At 42.1% G+C, this 14,781-nt stretch overlaps 1 protein-coding gene across 3 annotated transcripts in view; it reads left to right on the forward strand.

The window, feature by feature from the left end:
* The first annotated feature begins 911 nt into the window (after nt 1–911).
* Nucleotides 912–14,781, forward strand: part of PIAS1 (protein inhibitor of activated STAT 1) — an 84,044-nt gene continuing 70,174 nt past the window's right edge. Inside the window, exon 1 of one of the 3 annotated variants that reach the window (XM_014056110.2) lies at nt 912–1,040. In XM_014056110.2, the coding sequence (XP_013911585.2) occupies nt 912–1,040 (129 nt within the window). Of the gene's footprint in view, nt 1,041–1,468; nt 2,149–14,781 lie in introns of those variants that run through there. The other 2 variants (XM_087704393.1, XM_014056118.2) reach the window with 2 other exon arrangements.

Below are 14,781 nucleotides of genomic sequence, written 5' to 3' on the forward strand. Positions count from 1 at the left end.
GAGACCCTACACCATTTCTAACAGAAGGCAGTCCAGTCTCTTCTTAAAAGCTTCCAGTGATGAACCTCCCACAACTTCTGAAAACAACTTCTGTTCCATTGAATATAGAATGAAATAGTTGGAAGGGACCTTGTAGGTCATCTAGTGCAACCCCCCTCCCCCGCTGCCCAAGCAGGAGACTCTATACCATTTCTGGCTGATGGCAGTCCAGTCTCTTCTTGAAAACTTCCAGTGATGAAGCTCCCATAACTTCCGAAGGCAACTTCTGTTCCATGGGTTGATTGCTCTCATTGTCAGAAAATTTCTCCTTATTTCCAGCTTGAATCTCTTCTTGGTTAGTTTCCATCCATTATTCTTTGTCCCGCCTTCGGGTGCCTTGGAAAACAGCTTGATCCCCTCCTCTCTCTGGCAGCCCCTCAAGTATTGGAAGAGTGCTATGGTGTCTCCCCTGGTCCTTCTCTTCATTTCTTGCTCCAGTTTCCTGCAGTTCTCTTGACTCTTTCTCCCTCTAGGAGGGGAAGCCTGGCAGAAGATGGCTGCATTCAGATGCATAGCTTGTCCTACTTGGGGGCGGGGTCGTTGATGTGTCCCTGTGGTCATTCAGTCGAGCCCCTTAATTCATCAGAGGCTGCCCAGAGTCTCCAGGTGGCTCACAGCATCCCTCTGCGGCCATTGGCTGAGCTGCCGTGACGCCACGGAACCCGCCATCCTTTCAAGTGAACGCCCCCGCGGTAAAGAAGCGGATCGCGAAAGAGCGTCATCTCCAAAAAGGGCAGGTGAGCGATGGTGGGTTTCACCTCGCCCCACCCGGCCGTCAGCCCCAAGCAGCGCCCCTCATGCCGCCTCGCCCACGAGGAGGGAGCTCCCCCTTCCCGGGCACCGCCGTCCCGCCCTGAGAGGGGACGGACAAAATGGCTGCCGCGCGCGCGCCGCGGATTCAAACGCCGGGCGCGGGGCGGGGGCGGGGAAGGCGGTCTCCCGGCGGGGTTCACTGCGCTTGCGCCCCGCGATTCAAGATGGCGGACAGTGCGGAACTAAAGGTAAAGGCGCAGTTGGGAGCCCCCCCGCCTCCCTCCGCGGCCACTCTCCGCCCCCGCCCCGGGCCGTTTCGGGGGGCGGCGGTGGGGGCGCCTCTGAGGCGGCGGGATCGGCACGAGCGCGGAGGAGGGGAGAGGGGCAAGGAGGACTGAGGAGGGCGCCCTCCTCCCCGGCTGCCTGGAGAAAAGACCCCCGGGGGCGCCTCTGCCGCCGCCTCGCCTCCCCCGGCCGCCTTCACCTCGCTGCGGGACTGTCACTTCCTCCCCCACGGAGAGCCGGGCTGGTCTCCTCCGGGCAGGATGGAGGCTCCCCGCGACCGTCCCCCGGCGGAGAGCGGAGCGAGCTCGGGACTTCTTTCCTGCTCCGGTTCTCCCCATTCCCGGGGCCCAACTCCTGCCTCAGATGCGGGGAGCCCGAGCCCGCCTGCCCCCCCCCCCCCTGGGGAACAGTGCCGGTTTTGCCACGGGAAAGGCTGGGAAAGTCTGTCGGGCGCTCGGGCTCGGGACGGGGGGCTGCTTGGCGGAAGCGGAGGGACGGAGTTAACCCCCCTCCCCAAGCTCATCGGCGCCTTCTTGTCCCACGGCTTCCCTTTCCCTTTGGCGGGCCTGGGGGAGGCAAAAGATTTCCTTCCTACTCCCTCGAAAGATGCGTGTGCCCGGGACGCCAATTGGGGTCGTGTGAACGCGGCGAGGGGCGCAATCAAACGGGCCGGGGGACGGGCGAGCGGCGTTGAGTTGGGGTCGGAGTTGCCAGAAAGTAAGCGCGGAGAAAGCGGGCCTTCCTGGGCTTCTCCCTCTCCGGACTTGGGCGCATTTCCTGGCTCTTCTCCCTCCGCTTGAAGTTGAAGGTTTCCCGAGCTCCCTGGGAGGCGAGCGGGGGCGGAAGGAAACTGGGTTCCCTCCTCGAGAAGAAAGAAACCAAAAGTGGGGAATCTCACCGCCTCCTTTTTCCTCCCGAGGCTCCTTCTGAAGGGCCCAAGGAATGACAGCTGGAGGAAGGATGGGGACACCCGTGAGAGAAAATAGTTTCAATGTCTCTGGGTGTTTAGCAGCATCTCAAGAAGTTTCTCTTTAAAGCAATAATATCCCTTTGGTCTAAAGAATGTTTGATGTAGGTATAGCATTCTTAGCGTTTCAATTTCCTGTTGGGATTGCATTGAAGGGTTTTGCAATAATATTAATTTCCTTTCCTTAATTATTCATATGTTTGATGGTGATAAAAGGATTTTGGGGTGGATATATTCAGTTGTAGTGCTTAATATTTTCATTTATTACAAAGCTAGCTAGTTTGCATGAAATACAGCCAATGCCTTAAGTGCAAAGTAAATGCTTAATTTAAAAAGTCTTTAGTGCAGATGAAAGGCTTTTATTTTCTTGTACAGAGTTTCAGTCTTTATAAGCCACAAGGTAAGTCAAATTTGTACATCAGCAGTCAGTCAGAGGTAATGTAAAAGCTTTCCAAACAGCAATAGCTGAAGCATGCTACATTAGATGCTTGATGTAGGTTTAAATTGGGATGAGGCTGCAAGGGAAGACAGGATAGTTGTGAGATGGATAACAGGTATCTAATAATTAACAATTATAATGTGTTGAAAACCTATTGTGCTTGCTGAGACTTATTGAGATTTTTGATGTACCAGTGCCAGAGGGCCTCTAGGTATCTATAAAGATCTTTTTTCATTTGGACTCTTCAACTGTGCTTTGATCCTTCAGGAGTTTGTATACAGAGTGATGGCTGTTTTCTTTGAATGGATCCTGTTTATTACCTCCCTCTTGCCTTTTGTGCTTTGAAGAGCAGAGTGGAATTTTGCTGGTCTGGAAATAAGAGTATTTTTTTAAAAAAACATTGTTGTAGCCAACTGTTGTAAAGCATAAAAACATTTATCTGTTTTCATTCACGCTTTGAACTGCTTCGTTAATCTTGTCTCTGATTGGCTGAGATGATGGGCTTATTAGGGAATGGTTTTAAAACCTGGCTGTTTTAGATGGCAAAACATTCCTCCTTTTCTCTCTCTTCAAGGTCCTGTGGAGAAAGCAAATTTATATGTGAGGGCTATACATTTTTTTCCTTCTGTAAGCATGAGAAAATTACTCAAAATAATAACGTTGAAAGCACTTTTTAAGACCTGAAATTTTCCCCGCCTTCCCTACTATCTATCTTTTCTCCTGCTCATTTGCCAACATTAGGTGTTCTGTTCTCTCTGTAGCATCTGTCTCTGACTTTGATTTTTATCACTTTCTTTGGTATTAACATAAAGTTTAAAACATGAGATTGTTTTTTAACATTTAACACAAACTCAAGGCAATCTACAGAATATGGATATGGACTATGTAAATGACGGAGAAAGTCTGATCTGGTGGTAATACTTCTGTGGGCAAATAGCTCCAAATAGCCTGACCCTCTGTTTCTATCAGACTTGACTGTTTTGAGGTAGGAAAAGAATCTTACAAAGATCGCAAAATATTTTACTACAAATCTTTTATATGCACATGTTTATGTTTACATTTACATTTAGAATAGAATAGAGCTGGAAGGGACCTCGGAGGTCTTCTAGTCCAGCCCCCTGCTCAAGCAGAGGAACATGTACTATTTCAGATAAGTGACTGTCTAGAGACTCTTCTTAAAAACCTCCAGTGATGGAGTGCCCAAGACTTCTGGAGGCAAGCTGTTCCACTGGTTAATTGTCCTCACTGTTGGAAATTTTCTCCTTAATTCCAAGTTGCTTCTCTCCTTGATTAGTTTCCAACCATTGTTTCTTGTCTTGCTTTCTGGTGCTTTGGAGAAAAATTTGACCTCCTCTTCTAAGTGACTATCTAGACCAGTGGTTCTCAACCTGTGGGTCAGGACCCCTTTGGGGGTCGAATGACCCTTTCACAGGGGCTGCCTAAGACCATCGGAAAACACATATTTTCGATGGTCTTAGGAACTGAGACACCAATTTTATGGTTGGGGGTCATCACAACATGAACTGTATTAAAGGGTCGCGGCATTGGGAAGGTTGAGAACCACTGATCTAGACTCTAGTCTCTTCTTAAAAACCTCCAGTGATGGAGTGCTCACGATTTCTGAAGGTACATTTATACAAACAATAAAGAATATAAACTGTTTTTAAAAATTAAGAGCCACTTTGATGTAGTATTTAAAATACTGGTCTAGAAACGAGAAGATTGGGAGATTTTTGGGCTTCTTTAGGCATGAAAACTGCGTAACTTTGGGCCCGTCATTCTTTCTCAACTCGGCCCCCTTCGCAGGATCGTTGTGGGGAAAATAGGCAGACGTATTAGATAGGGTCACAATCTTGAGATAACCAAAACATATATTTTAAAAAGGTAGGATAAAAATAATGATGATATTATGTGGGAAGGTTATTTAGATATTCTATATCCAAGTTGTGTTGAGTTTTCTAAGTAAGTATCTGTTTTTAAAGGAAAGTCTTCCAAGGCTTGTTATTGGAGCATCCAAGAACAAGGTGGTAGCCAGGAGTCCTTAAATTACTGTATGCATTCCTGTGAAATTGCACACTGTTTTCAGTTTTGACTTTTCTGCTGGAGGGATAAAACTGGTCAGGCTTAACAGGATGAGCAGATGGGAAAATATTCCCTCCCCTTTTTTAATTTGGGAAGGTAATTTAAATTCAAGATGAGCTACTTTTGTTTATATTTGGGATTGTTTTTAAATGGACAATCAAGCCTGTTTCCAATCTGCAGGGAAAATATCTGTTGCATGGTTGGAAGTTTTTTAAAACGTCCTATATGTCTTTGCATATTGTGTATAGTTTGAATTAATATTACAGTTCAGAGATAGATAGCACTTCTTGAATGCTAAAGTTACAGATAGGGGTCTGAGAAATCCTTTTCGAAAGGGGGAAGGCAAACATTGTCTTAAGGAATGGCAAATAGTTACATGTTCCAAGGGGCAAAATCAAATTTAGATTGCATCAAATATTGGTATTATTTTCCTTATAAAATTATGTTCTAGTCTGCACCAGTCAGATGCCACCTCAAGTAAAGTACGGTATATGCCCTAATTGTGGATTGTCAGAGAATTGGACTCTAATAAGAAAAGCTTGTGGAAATGGGGTATGTTTAACTTTGTGACAAAAAGTCATAATGCAATCATAACCACCCTCTTCAAATACCTTAAGGGTTGTCACACAAAGAAAGCAAAAACCTGTTCTTTGTAATTTAGGACAATATATACTGTAATATATTTAAATTACCGGAAGGAAGATTTTAGCTGAGGTTAAAAAAAACTTCCTGTTGCAAGAGCAGATTGAGAAAGAGGCTTAGGAAAGTGCTGCTCTTTTCTGGCTAGAACATAGAATAACAGCATTGGAAGGGACCTTGGAGATAATTATGTATGACTTTCAAATTTTAATAAGAGTTTTAATTTACAGAATACAGTATAATAGGCTTGGAAGGGAGCTTGGAGATCTTCTTGTCCAAGTCCCTGCTCAAACAGGAGAGCCTGTACCATTCCAGACAAGCGGATGTCCAGTCTCTTTCTGAAAGACTACAGTAATGGAGCACCCACAGCTTCCGAAGGCATTCCATTGGTTGATTGCTCTCACCATTAGGACATTTTGGAGTACACATTCATTAGGTTGTAATTTGCATTTCTGCACTAAGCAGGCAATTGGACTCTGGCTCCTTCCGATTCTGACCCCATAATGTTACTGTGATTGCAGTTGCATGCAGTTCCCAAAGGAAGTAAGCTGGAATGAACAGCTGCATTTTTTCATCTCCTACGACTTTCCATGACCCATGGAAACTGCTGCTTGTAAGGTACACAATTTCCCACTTTAGGTTTGCAAGCAGTATCAATGACAACTCTTTATCCTTTTCACATCAATAAAGGCATAAAAATAAAATAACTGACTTTTTTAGAGTATTGTCCATGCTTTCCCATTTGGTACCCACATATCAGATTTATTTTGAGATGTATCCAGGCAAAGGTGCAATGAATTTAAATCAACAAGACTTGGGTTATGTCTGGGTTCTATGGATTTCTCAAAATAATGTGCTCTAGATTCAACCCACTGTATTTCATACAATCTCTAAAGCCACTAATTATATTTCTGGTATTTCTGGTTTACTATATGTTGTCTTAGTAAACATCAGTTTTCAGTTACTACACTGTCTCCAGATTGTTTTTAAATTTTGTAAACTTTGGTACTGTGCTTCAGATGGAAAAGAAAAAAACCCATCTAATTGTATCTTCTGTTGGTGAGGAAACTGCTTTAGTTGCTCCGTTGTGTTTTTGAGAATCATGGGAATTCTGTACTCTTTGGCATGCTTTTTAAAATGTTGTCTTATTTTGCTAAATATTAAAGCAGTTATTAGATGGTATATGTAAGTGACTCTGGTATTTTGTGTTTTTGTCATTAGCAATTATTTTACAGCTGGAAAACAAATCCAAAGTTTTGTGATACCAGATTTATAAAGATTTGTATAAAGAAAAAGAATAATACCAGTTTTAATTGGTGTGTAAACCTTATAATATATTTGGGGTGGGTATCATATAACTAATGTCATGTAACTGAGAATTTAATTTGAGGGATGTTTACATTAATAGTAAATATAAAAACATGTATTTAAATATGTTAAATTCACACTAATTTAACTTTGGCTGTATCGTTTTAATATCCAAACCTGATATGTCAAGTTCAAGACCATTAGAGTTTTAATCATGAAAAAAGGCTATTCTAGAAGTAGATGGCAGGAAGTCAGAAGAAGCTGAAAACCACAAGCCATATGAAAGCTGTCAATGCAGTGAGGAAGGGAATTCACATTATTAGACTATTTCAAAATGTTATGGGGTGCATGTTAATTTTCCATTTCAAGCCATTAATTCTGGAAATTTAAATAAAGTGACACCAAAATGGCTAGAATGCAAAATAAAACGGACAGTTTGGTGACAAAACTGGAGCTATGGGAACTGACTTTCACCCTAGAGATACTGATTTTCAGTTTAAAAATAATAATTTGTTCCATCAGGAAACTTAGAGGAGCAGGACTGAAATTTGAGATTAATAGAAACACTGTAAGGACAAATGAGTTTAAATTTCAAGGACCAAACAAATGTAATCTTAAGGTTCTGAAGATTCTAACCATCAGTCGTCAAATCACAAGAGTTCATTTAGTGACCATTCAAAGTTACAACCTCAATGAAAAAAGGGCATGATCTTTTTTCACATTTACGACTTGCAGCATCCCCATGGTCACATAAAGAAAACTGGTTCATATTTATGACAGTTGCAGTGTCCCAAGGTCATATGATCCCCTTTTGCGATCTTCTGACAAGGAAAGTCAATGGGAAAGCAAGGTTCACTTAACAACCGTGTTACTAATTTAACAGTTGCAGTGATTCATTTAACTGTGGCAAGTGGTTGTAAAATGGAACAAAACAAATTTCATTCATTTCATTTTCATTTATTAAATTTCTATGCCGCCCAATCCCGGAGGACTCCGGGCGGCTTACAGAAATGAAAAAATAATAATAAAAAGAATTATTAAAAACAATGGGACACAACAAGTTAAAAAGGGAACACAACAAACATTCAATCAGGAGGGGGCTGGACCTCAATCAAGGGGTCAACAGTCCCAAGCCTGCCGGAAAAGCCAGGTTTTAATGGCTTTGCAAAAGGCCATGAGAGTGGGTAGGGCCCGGATCTCAGGGGGCAGCTCATTCCACAGGGCCAGAACGGCAACAGAGAAGGCCCTACTCCTAGGCGTTGCCAGCTGGCATTGTCCCGCTGACAGCACCCGGAGAAGGCCCATCCTGTGCGATCTTATTGGTCTAAGGAAGGTATGTGGCAGAAGACGGTCTCGCAGATACCCGGGTCCTAGGCCATGTAGGGCTTTAAAGGTGACAACCAGCACCTTGAATCGTGCTCGGAGACCAATGGGCAGCCAGTGCAGCTCGCGGAGGATAGGTGTGGTATGGGTGTACCTTGGCACACCCAGTATCACTCGCGCAGCTGCATTATGGACTAATTGTAGTCTCTGAACACTTTTCAGGGGCAGCCCCAAGTAGAGCGCATTACAGTAATCCAGTCTTGAGATGACGAGGGCATGAGTGACTGTCTGAAGTGCCTCCTGGTCCAAATAGGGCCGCAATTGGTGCACCAGGCGAACCTGGGCAAAGGCCCCCTGGTCACAGCCGACAGGTGGTGTTCCAAGGTCAGCTGAGGGTCCAGGAGGACCCCCAAATTGCGAACACTCTATGAGAGGGGCAATTTTTCTCCCCCCAGGGTTAAGGACGGACTGGATGGACTGTCCTTAGGGAGCAACATCCACAGCCATTCGGTCTTGTCAGCATTGAGTGCCAGTTTGTTCACTCCCATGCAGACCCTAACAGCTTCCAGGCACTGGCGCATCACTTCCACCGCTTCACTGAGTTGGCATGGGGCGGACAGATACAACTGAGTATCGTCCGCATACTGATGGTATTTAATCTCGTGCTGGCGGATGATCTCGCCCAGTGGCTTCATGTAGATGTTAAATAGGAGAGGGGACAGGACCGACCAATGCGGCATCCCATAATTGAGGGGCCTAGGAGTCGACCTGTGTCCTCCGACCAACACCGACTGCGACATGTCGGAGAGGTAAGAGGAGAACCACCGTAAGACGGTGCCTCCCACTCCCACCTCTTCCAGCCGTCGCAGAAGGATACCATGGTCGATGGTATCGAAGGCCGCTGAGAGGTCAAGGAGCACAAGGACAGAGAAATGCCCTCTGTCCCTGGCCCGCCAGAGATCATTGGTCAGTGCGACCAAAGCAGTTTCGGTGGAGTAACCAGGCCTGAAACCAGACTGAAAAGGGTCTAGATAATCTGCTTCATCCAAGGTCCGTCGGAGTTGGAGGACCACCACCTTCTCAACAACCTTCCCTAAGAACGGGAGGTTGGAGACTGGGCGATAGTTTTTAAAAATAGCTGGGTCCAGAGAGGGCTTCTTGAGGAGGGGTCTCACCACCACCGCCTTAAGAGGCCGTGGAAAGGATCCCTCCATCAAGGAGGCGTTCGTAATTCTCTGGAGCCAGCCTCGTGTTACCTCCCTGCTGGTCAAGACCAGCCAGGAGGGGCACGGATCCAGTAAACAGGTGGAGGCACTCATCGCTCCCATGGCCTTGTCCACTTTATCAGGGATGACAAGCTGGAACTCATTCCAGAAAGTCTGAGCAACACCCTCCCTCGGTAACTCGGCTGGTTCTGTCCAAATGGAGTCTAGGTCTGTCCGAATCTGAGCGATTTTGTCCGACAGAAACTGAACAAACTCCTCAGCTCGTCCCTGCAAGGCATCCCCCTTCCCCCCCCCATTCAGGAGGGAACGGGTTATCCTAAACAGGGCGGCTGGGCGAGATTCTGCGGACGCAATAAGAGCGGAAAAATGCACATATTTTGCCGCCTGTATCGCCACGAGATAAATCCTAATAAAGGCTCTTAGCAGTGTTCGGTCGGATTCGGAGTTACTAGCCCTCCAGCGTCGCTCTGGGAGTCTCTTTTGGCGCTTCATCTCCCGGAGTTCCTCAGTAAACCAAGGAGCCCTCCTGGATCCACTGCCGCGGAGACCTCAATGGTTAATGCCACACTTTTGTCAAACCCCCTGAATTAAAGCTGAAAGATTTCACTTTGCTCATACTTGGGTGGTCCATTTCAAGGTCAGTGGCAGTGCACAGAGGCCAAATGCTAAAAAACTTATCATTACCCCAACATACGCAGACCTGGTTGTATAAGGTGGTTAAGACAGATAAGTGAAACTGGTGATTTTAATAAGAAAGTAAAGCTAGAAGGCTGGGAAGAGAGTTGGACTTATAAGGCACATGGACATTACATTAAGCTTGGTTTATGCAAGAGGGCTGGTTCTCTTTGATAGCCATGTGGCCTTCAATCTGTCAACCTGTAAAAGCTGATAAAAGAGCAACTTCCTTATAGCTTTTGCATTCACTTCTTTAATTTAGAAAAAAGTCTCCCAATTCAGTAGAGATGGCAAGGTTCCTTTTTTTCTGTATTGTGTCACATTGATTCTTGTTGCTGAGAGCATACAGCCTGATAAATTATGGTGCCTTTCATTTATATCCTTTGGGATCATATCTAGCAAAGTATTTATGGTTTTGATTCAAATTTTATTCCCATAATTTTCTGAATGTTTCTGAATTCTGCCATCTTTCTAAGGTTCCTACTTTAAAATTGCTTTTTATTTTTACAACTTATAGTTGGCATAATTACTAATTCAGATGAATATTACTCTATCAAAAGATTTTTCTCTAACAATTGCTAGGGAATAACTTAACTATTATTCCAAATGAAAGCCTGTACTGTATGTTCTATGCTTCATAGAGGACATAAGAGTCCTGTTAAAGAAAATAAATCAAATAGGAAACTCATCCACTGATCTTAGTCTGCACAAAATAGTTGAATAGGAAAACAGTTTAAGATTAGACCCTAATGAATTTTCTGAAAATATTTTACACTACCAGAGCACTATAGATTTGTTGTACTTCAGTTAAACAAAATTAAAATATATGCAGTTTTAATTTTACCATTTTTAGATATTTATTGTTTTAACAGTAACCAAAAATAATTGAACTATTTACACAAAATTCAAGAAGGCATACATAAATGTTCTTTAAATATTATGCATAAAGTATATTAGCTCCTTTTTGATGAAATGGGGTAAATAGTAAAAAACAACATTTATACCTACAGTGTATATAGAAAGTTGCATTCTCCTGTTAAAAAATTTTGAGATATAAAAAAAGATAAATCATTTGAGAATTCTTTATACTTTTAATAAAACTTATAATATAGTTGCATAAAGATTCATACTCTTAAACTAATACTTCATTGAAGGGCCTTTTAATGTTATTCAGTCTTGGGGTAGGAGCCTATCAGCATGGCACACTTTGCCTCAGGACCTCTGCCCACTCTTCCTTGCAGATGTGCTCCAGATCTGTCAGATTGCCTCTCCTGTTCACCCCACAGACTTTCATCTGGATTCAGGTTCTGGCTGGGCCATTCCAAAACTTCCATCATCTTCTGATGAAGCCGTTCTTTTGTGGATTTGGAGGCATACCTTGGGCCAGTGTCACGTGAAAGGTGAACTTCAACTTCAGCATTTTAGCAGAGGCCTGAAATTTTGTGTCAAAATTGACCGATATCTGGAACTGTTCATATTTTCTTCCATCTTGACTGTAGCCAGGCTTGGATATTTTTTCTTTGTAAGCAAAAGCTTCCATCTTGCCATCCTATCCCATAGCCCAGACCGAGGAAGAATACGGGAGATTGTTGTTACATAGAGCACACAACCAGTACTTGCCAGAAATTCTTTCACGTTGCTTGGCAGTCTCTTAGACCAGTTTTCTTCTTGCTTTTTTGTTTCTTAATCAATTTTGGAGGAACATCTAGGAACGTCTAGTTCTTGGTAATGTCAGTGTGCCATATTTTCTCCATTTGTTGATGATTGCCTTCATGTCCAATAGTATCTCTAATGCCTTAGAAAAATTTTTTGTACTGTTCTCCTGACTGATGAGACTGATGACTCTTCCCGCAATGAAATTCCTTTGATGCTTTGTAAACTCTTTGCAGACCACGTTTTTTGTTGTAAGAGGCAACTGAGTGAAAGTCAGAAAAATCCTAGAACAGCTGAACTTTATAACAGAGTTACTTTAATTGATGGCAGACGTGCTCTAACTACTGTTTCTATCATTTTGAATATGATTGGTTAATTTTGGACACAGCCACACCAAGGTGTGAACACTTATAATGCCATGTTATTGTAAGTTTTTATTATCTCCCCCCCAAAATTTCAGTTTGTTTTTCAGTTGAATTCTACAGCTGATATGTTATAATAAAGGTGGAAAGAATTCTGAAGTGATTTATCTTGACTTTTTTTACATCTCAGAAACCTTCTGAGCATTTAATGGGTGCGTAGACTTTCTGTACCCAGTGTATTTAAAAGAACTGAAAGAAACTTAACACTAATTTGAGCATGCTTTGAGCACAAATAAATTTACTATCTTTCAAGCATTAATTGACCAGTATGCATTTTCTTAGTTGCTTAGTTGTTTAATAATGTAGTGAACAGCATATTATTACAATTAGTTTTGTTATTGATATGAGGTTTTTTATATTCTACAGTCTATCATTGAAGCTCTCTATGGAAATTGTGTTGATGTAAGGACAGAAGCCAAAGGAAGCCTGGGGAAAGGGGCTGTAAAATGGCTTCCCTGGCATTGACATGGCAACTTATTCAAGTTTTAACAAAATATTTCTGCAAAAAGGCTTGGAACTCTTGGACAGCCAGAAGGAAGCTCTGCATAGCACCCAGAATCTCATTGGAACATTGACTATAAGCAGCATAAAATTTAATATATACAGCAGAATACCCTGAATATTTCAAATTATAAAATTATGAAAAATATATTTATCTACCGTGAAAGCTATACAAAAATCAAGTAGCAGTTCTGTCCTGCTAATGTGCAGATTCAAGGAACCTCACAAAGAGTATAAAAAGAACATTTCACAAATTGTCAAGAACTGTCAAGAAAATCTAAAGCTTGAAAATGTCAAAAATATGGAAAATTGTGCAACATTTTAAAGTTCAGGGTAAAAAGATCAAGGATATGGTCATACCTTTACACTAAAAAATGGATAGGATTGCAAAAAAAAAAAAAGTACAATCATGAAAAAGTACACTCCACTAAAATTTTTGTCTTTTCAATATATTTCAATATACAGGATAGATATTTGATCTTCATTTCAAATGAGCCGTGGTGGCCCAGTGGTTAGAGTGCAGTACTGCAGGCTTCTTCTGTTGACTGCCAGCTGCTTGCCATTTGGCAGTTTGAATCTCACCAGGCTCTAGGTTGACTCAGCCTTCCATCTTTCTGAGGTTGGTAAAATGAGGACCCAGATTGTTGAGGACAATATGCTGACTCTGTAAACCCACTTAGAGAGGGCTGTAAAGCAGTATTTAAGTCTAAGTGCTATTGCTATTTCAACAGCACTGATAGATATAATGAATATCATGTATCATTTCCCCTTTTCAGTCCATTGTATAATTAAAGAAACAAATACCAATTTTTCATGTAGAAATACTAAACGTACCCCTACATTTACCATTAATACAGATATCTAAAATTAGAATCAGGGGCACCAGATTAGATGAAAATGTTTAGCAATAGCAATAGCACTCAGACTTATCTACCGCTTATATACCGAGTTCAGGACATTATTACAGATGATCTGGGAGAAACATGTCTTACTGAAACCTTAAACATTTCGTTTGATTTGCTTTTTCTTGTTGAAGTGCATGATACCATCATGCCTAGCTGAAAAGAGTTATCTGAGATCTTCAGAAAGAACATTATAGAAGTCTATGAATCTGAGAAGGGTTAGGGATTTTAAAAGATTGCCAAATCATTGCCCATCGGTCATTCTACTGTTCTGAAGATATGTTACAAGTGAAGAAGATTTCAAAGAACTGCCAAATTGCCCAGCCAGGCCGTCTGAGTAAGTTCATCCTGAGAACAGAATGCAAGATAGTGAAAGAATTATCCAAGAATCCCAGAATTTTATCACATGACTTACAGATAGCTCTCACCACCATTAATGTCAGAGTCCGTCAAACTACCATTAGAAAGAAGTTGCACAAATGAAATCTAGATGGGAGGTGTGCCAGGAGGAAACCTTTGCTGTCCAGAAAGAACATGAGGTCAAGAATAAAGTTTGCAGATAAACACCTACACGAGGATCAGGATGTTTGGAACAATGTGCTCTGGACAGAAGAGATAAAGTTGGTTATTTTGTCATAGCATCAGAAGTCATGTCAGGCAAAACCCAAATGCAGCCTTTCATCAGAAGAACCTCATGGCAGCTGCAAAGCATGGTGGTAGAATGTTATGGTGCAGGTCTGCTCATCATAGAAATCCGTATGAATTCTCCATCCAGAGGGGCTTGAGGATAAAGTGACAGCATCCTTCAACCAAGAATGGCTGGGGAAAAAGGAAGATTCTGGAATAGCCAACTCAAAGCCCAGCTCTAAACCCCATTGAGATGCTGCAGAATGATTTTAAATGTGCTGTGCTGCAAGAAACCCCATCAACATCATGGAGAGAAAAGAATTCTGCATGGGGTGAGAACCCTCCCGGTTGATGTCACTATTAGACCATTATAAAAAATGTCTGTTGTTATTGAGAGGGCAATAACAAGCAGTAAAGCCAAGCATATTTTAAAAGATTGCCAAATCATTGCCCATCAGTCATTCTACTGTTCTGAAGATCTGTTATAAGTGAAGAAGATTTCAAAGAACTGCCAAATTGCCCAGCCAGGCCATTTTTTCACAGAAGGAAGGACATATCTGTTTTTGTTGACTAAATGATTACAAAACCATTTTTGTTCAATTATATCATTTTTACAGTATATATTATTTGAATAAAGACCATATTTACTGTATTTTTCAGAGTATAAAACATACCGTATTTATCGGCGTATAACACGCACCGGCGTATAACACGCATCCCCCATTTTAACACAAAAATTTGAGTAAAATTTTTTTTCATTAAAAATAAATGACTTGGAAGCTCGGAACTTAATGTTGGATTAAAATTTATAACATTAGAAAATGAATTATAACATTAACTCCTCTTAAAAGGCAAATATGAAATGAAAAAACACCTCTTTGAGCAAAAAGTTATTTCCATTTTCTTCCTTATATAATATTTTCTGTTTCAACATAAAGTG

This window comes from Thamnophis sirtalis, unplaced genomic scaffold (genome assembly GCF_051295495.1).
Source record: "Thamnophis sirtalis isolate CommonGarterSnake01/CBP01778 unplaced genomic scaffold, rThaSir2_p1.2 scaffold_2, whole genome shotgun sequence".
NCBI classification, from domain to species: Eukaryota; Metazoa; Chordata; class Lepidosauria; order Squamata; family Natricidae; genus Thamnophis; species Thamnophis sirtalis.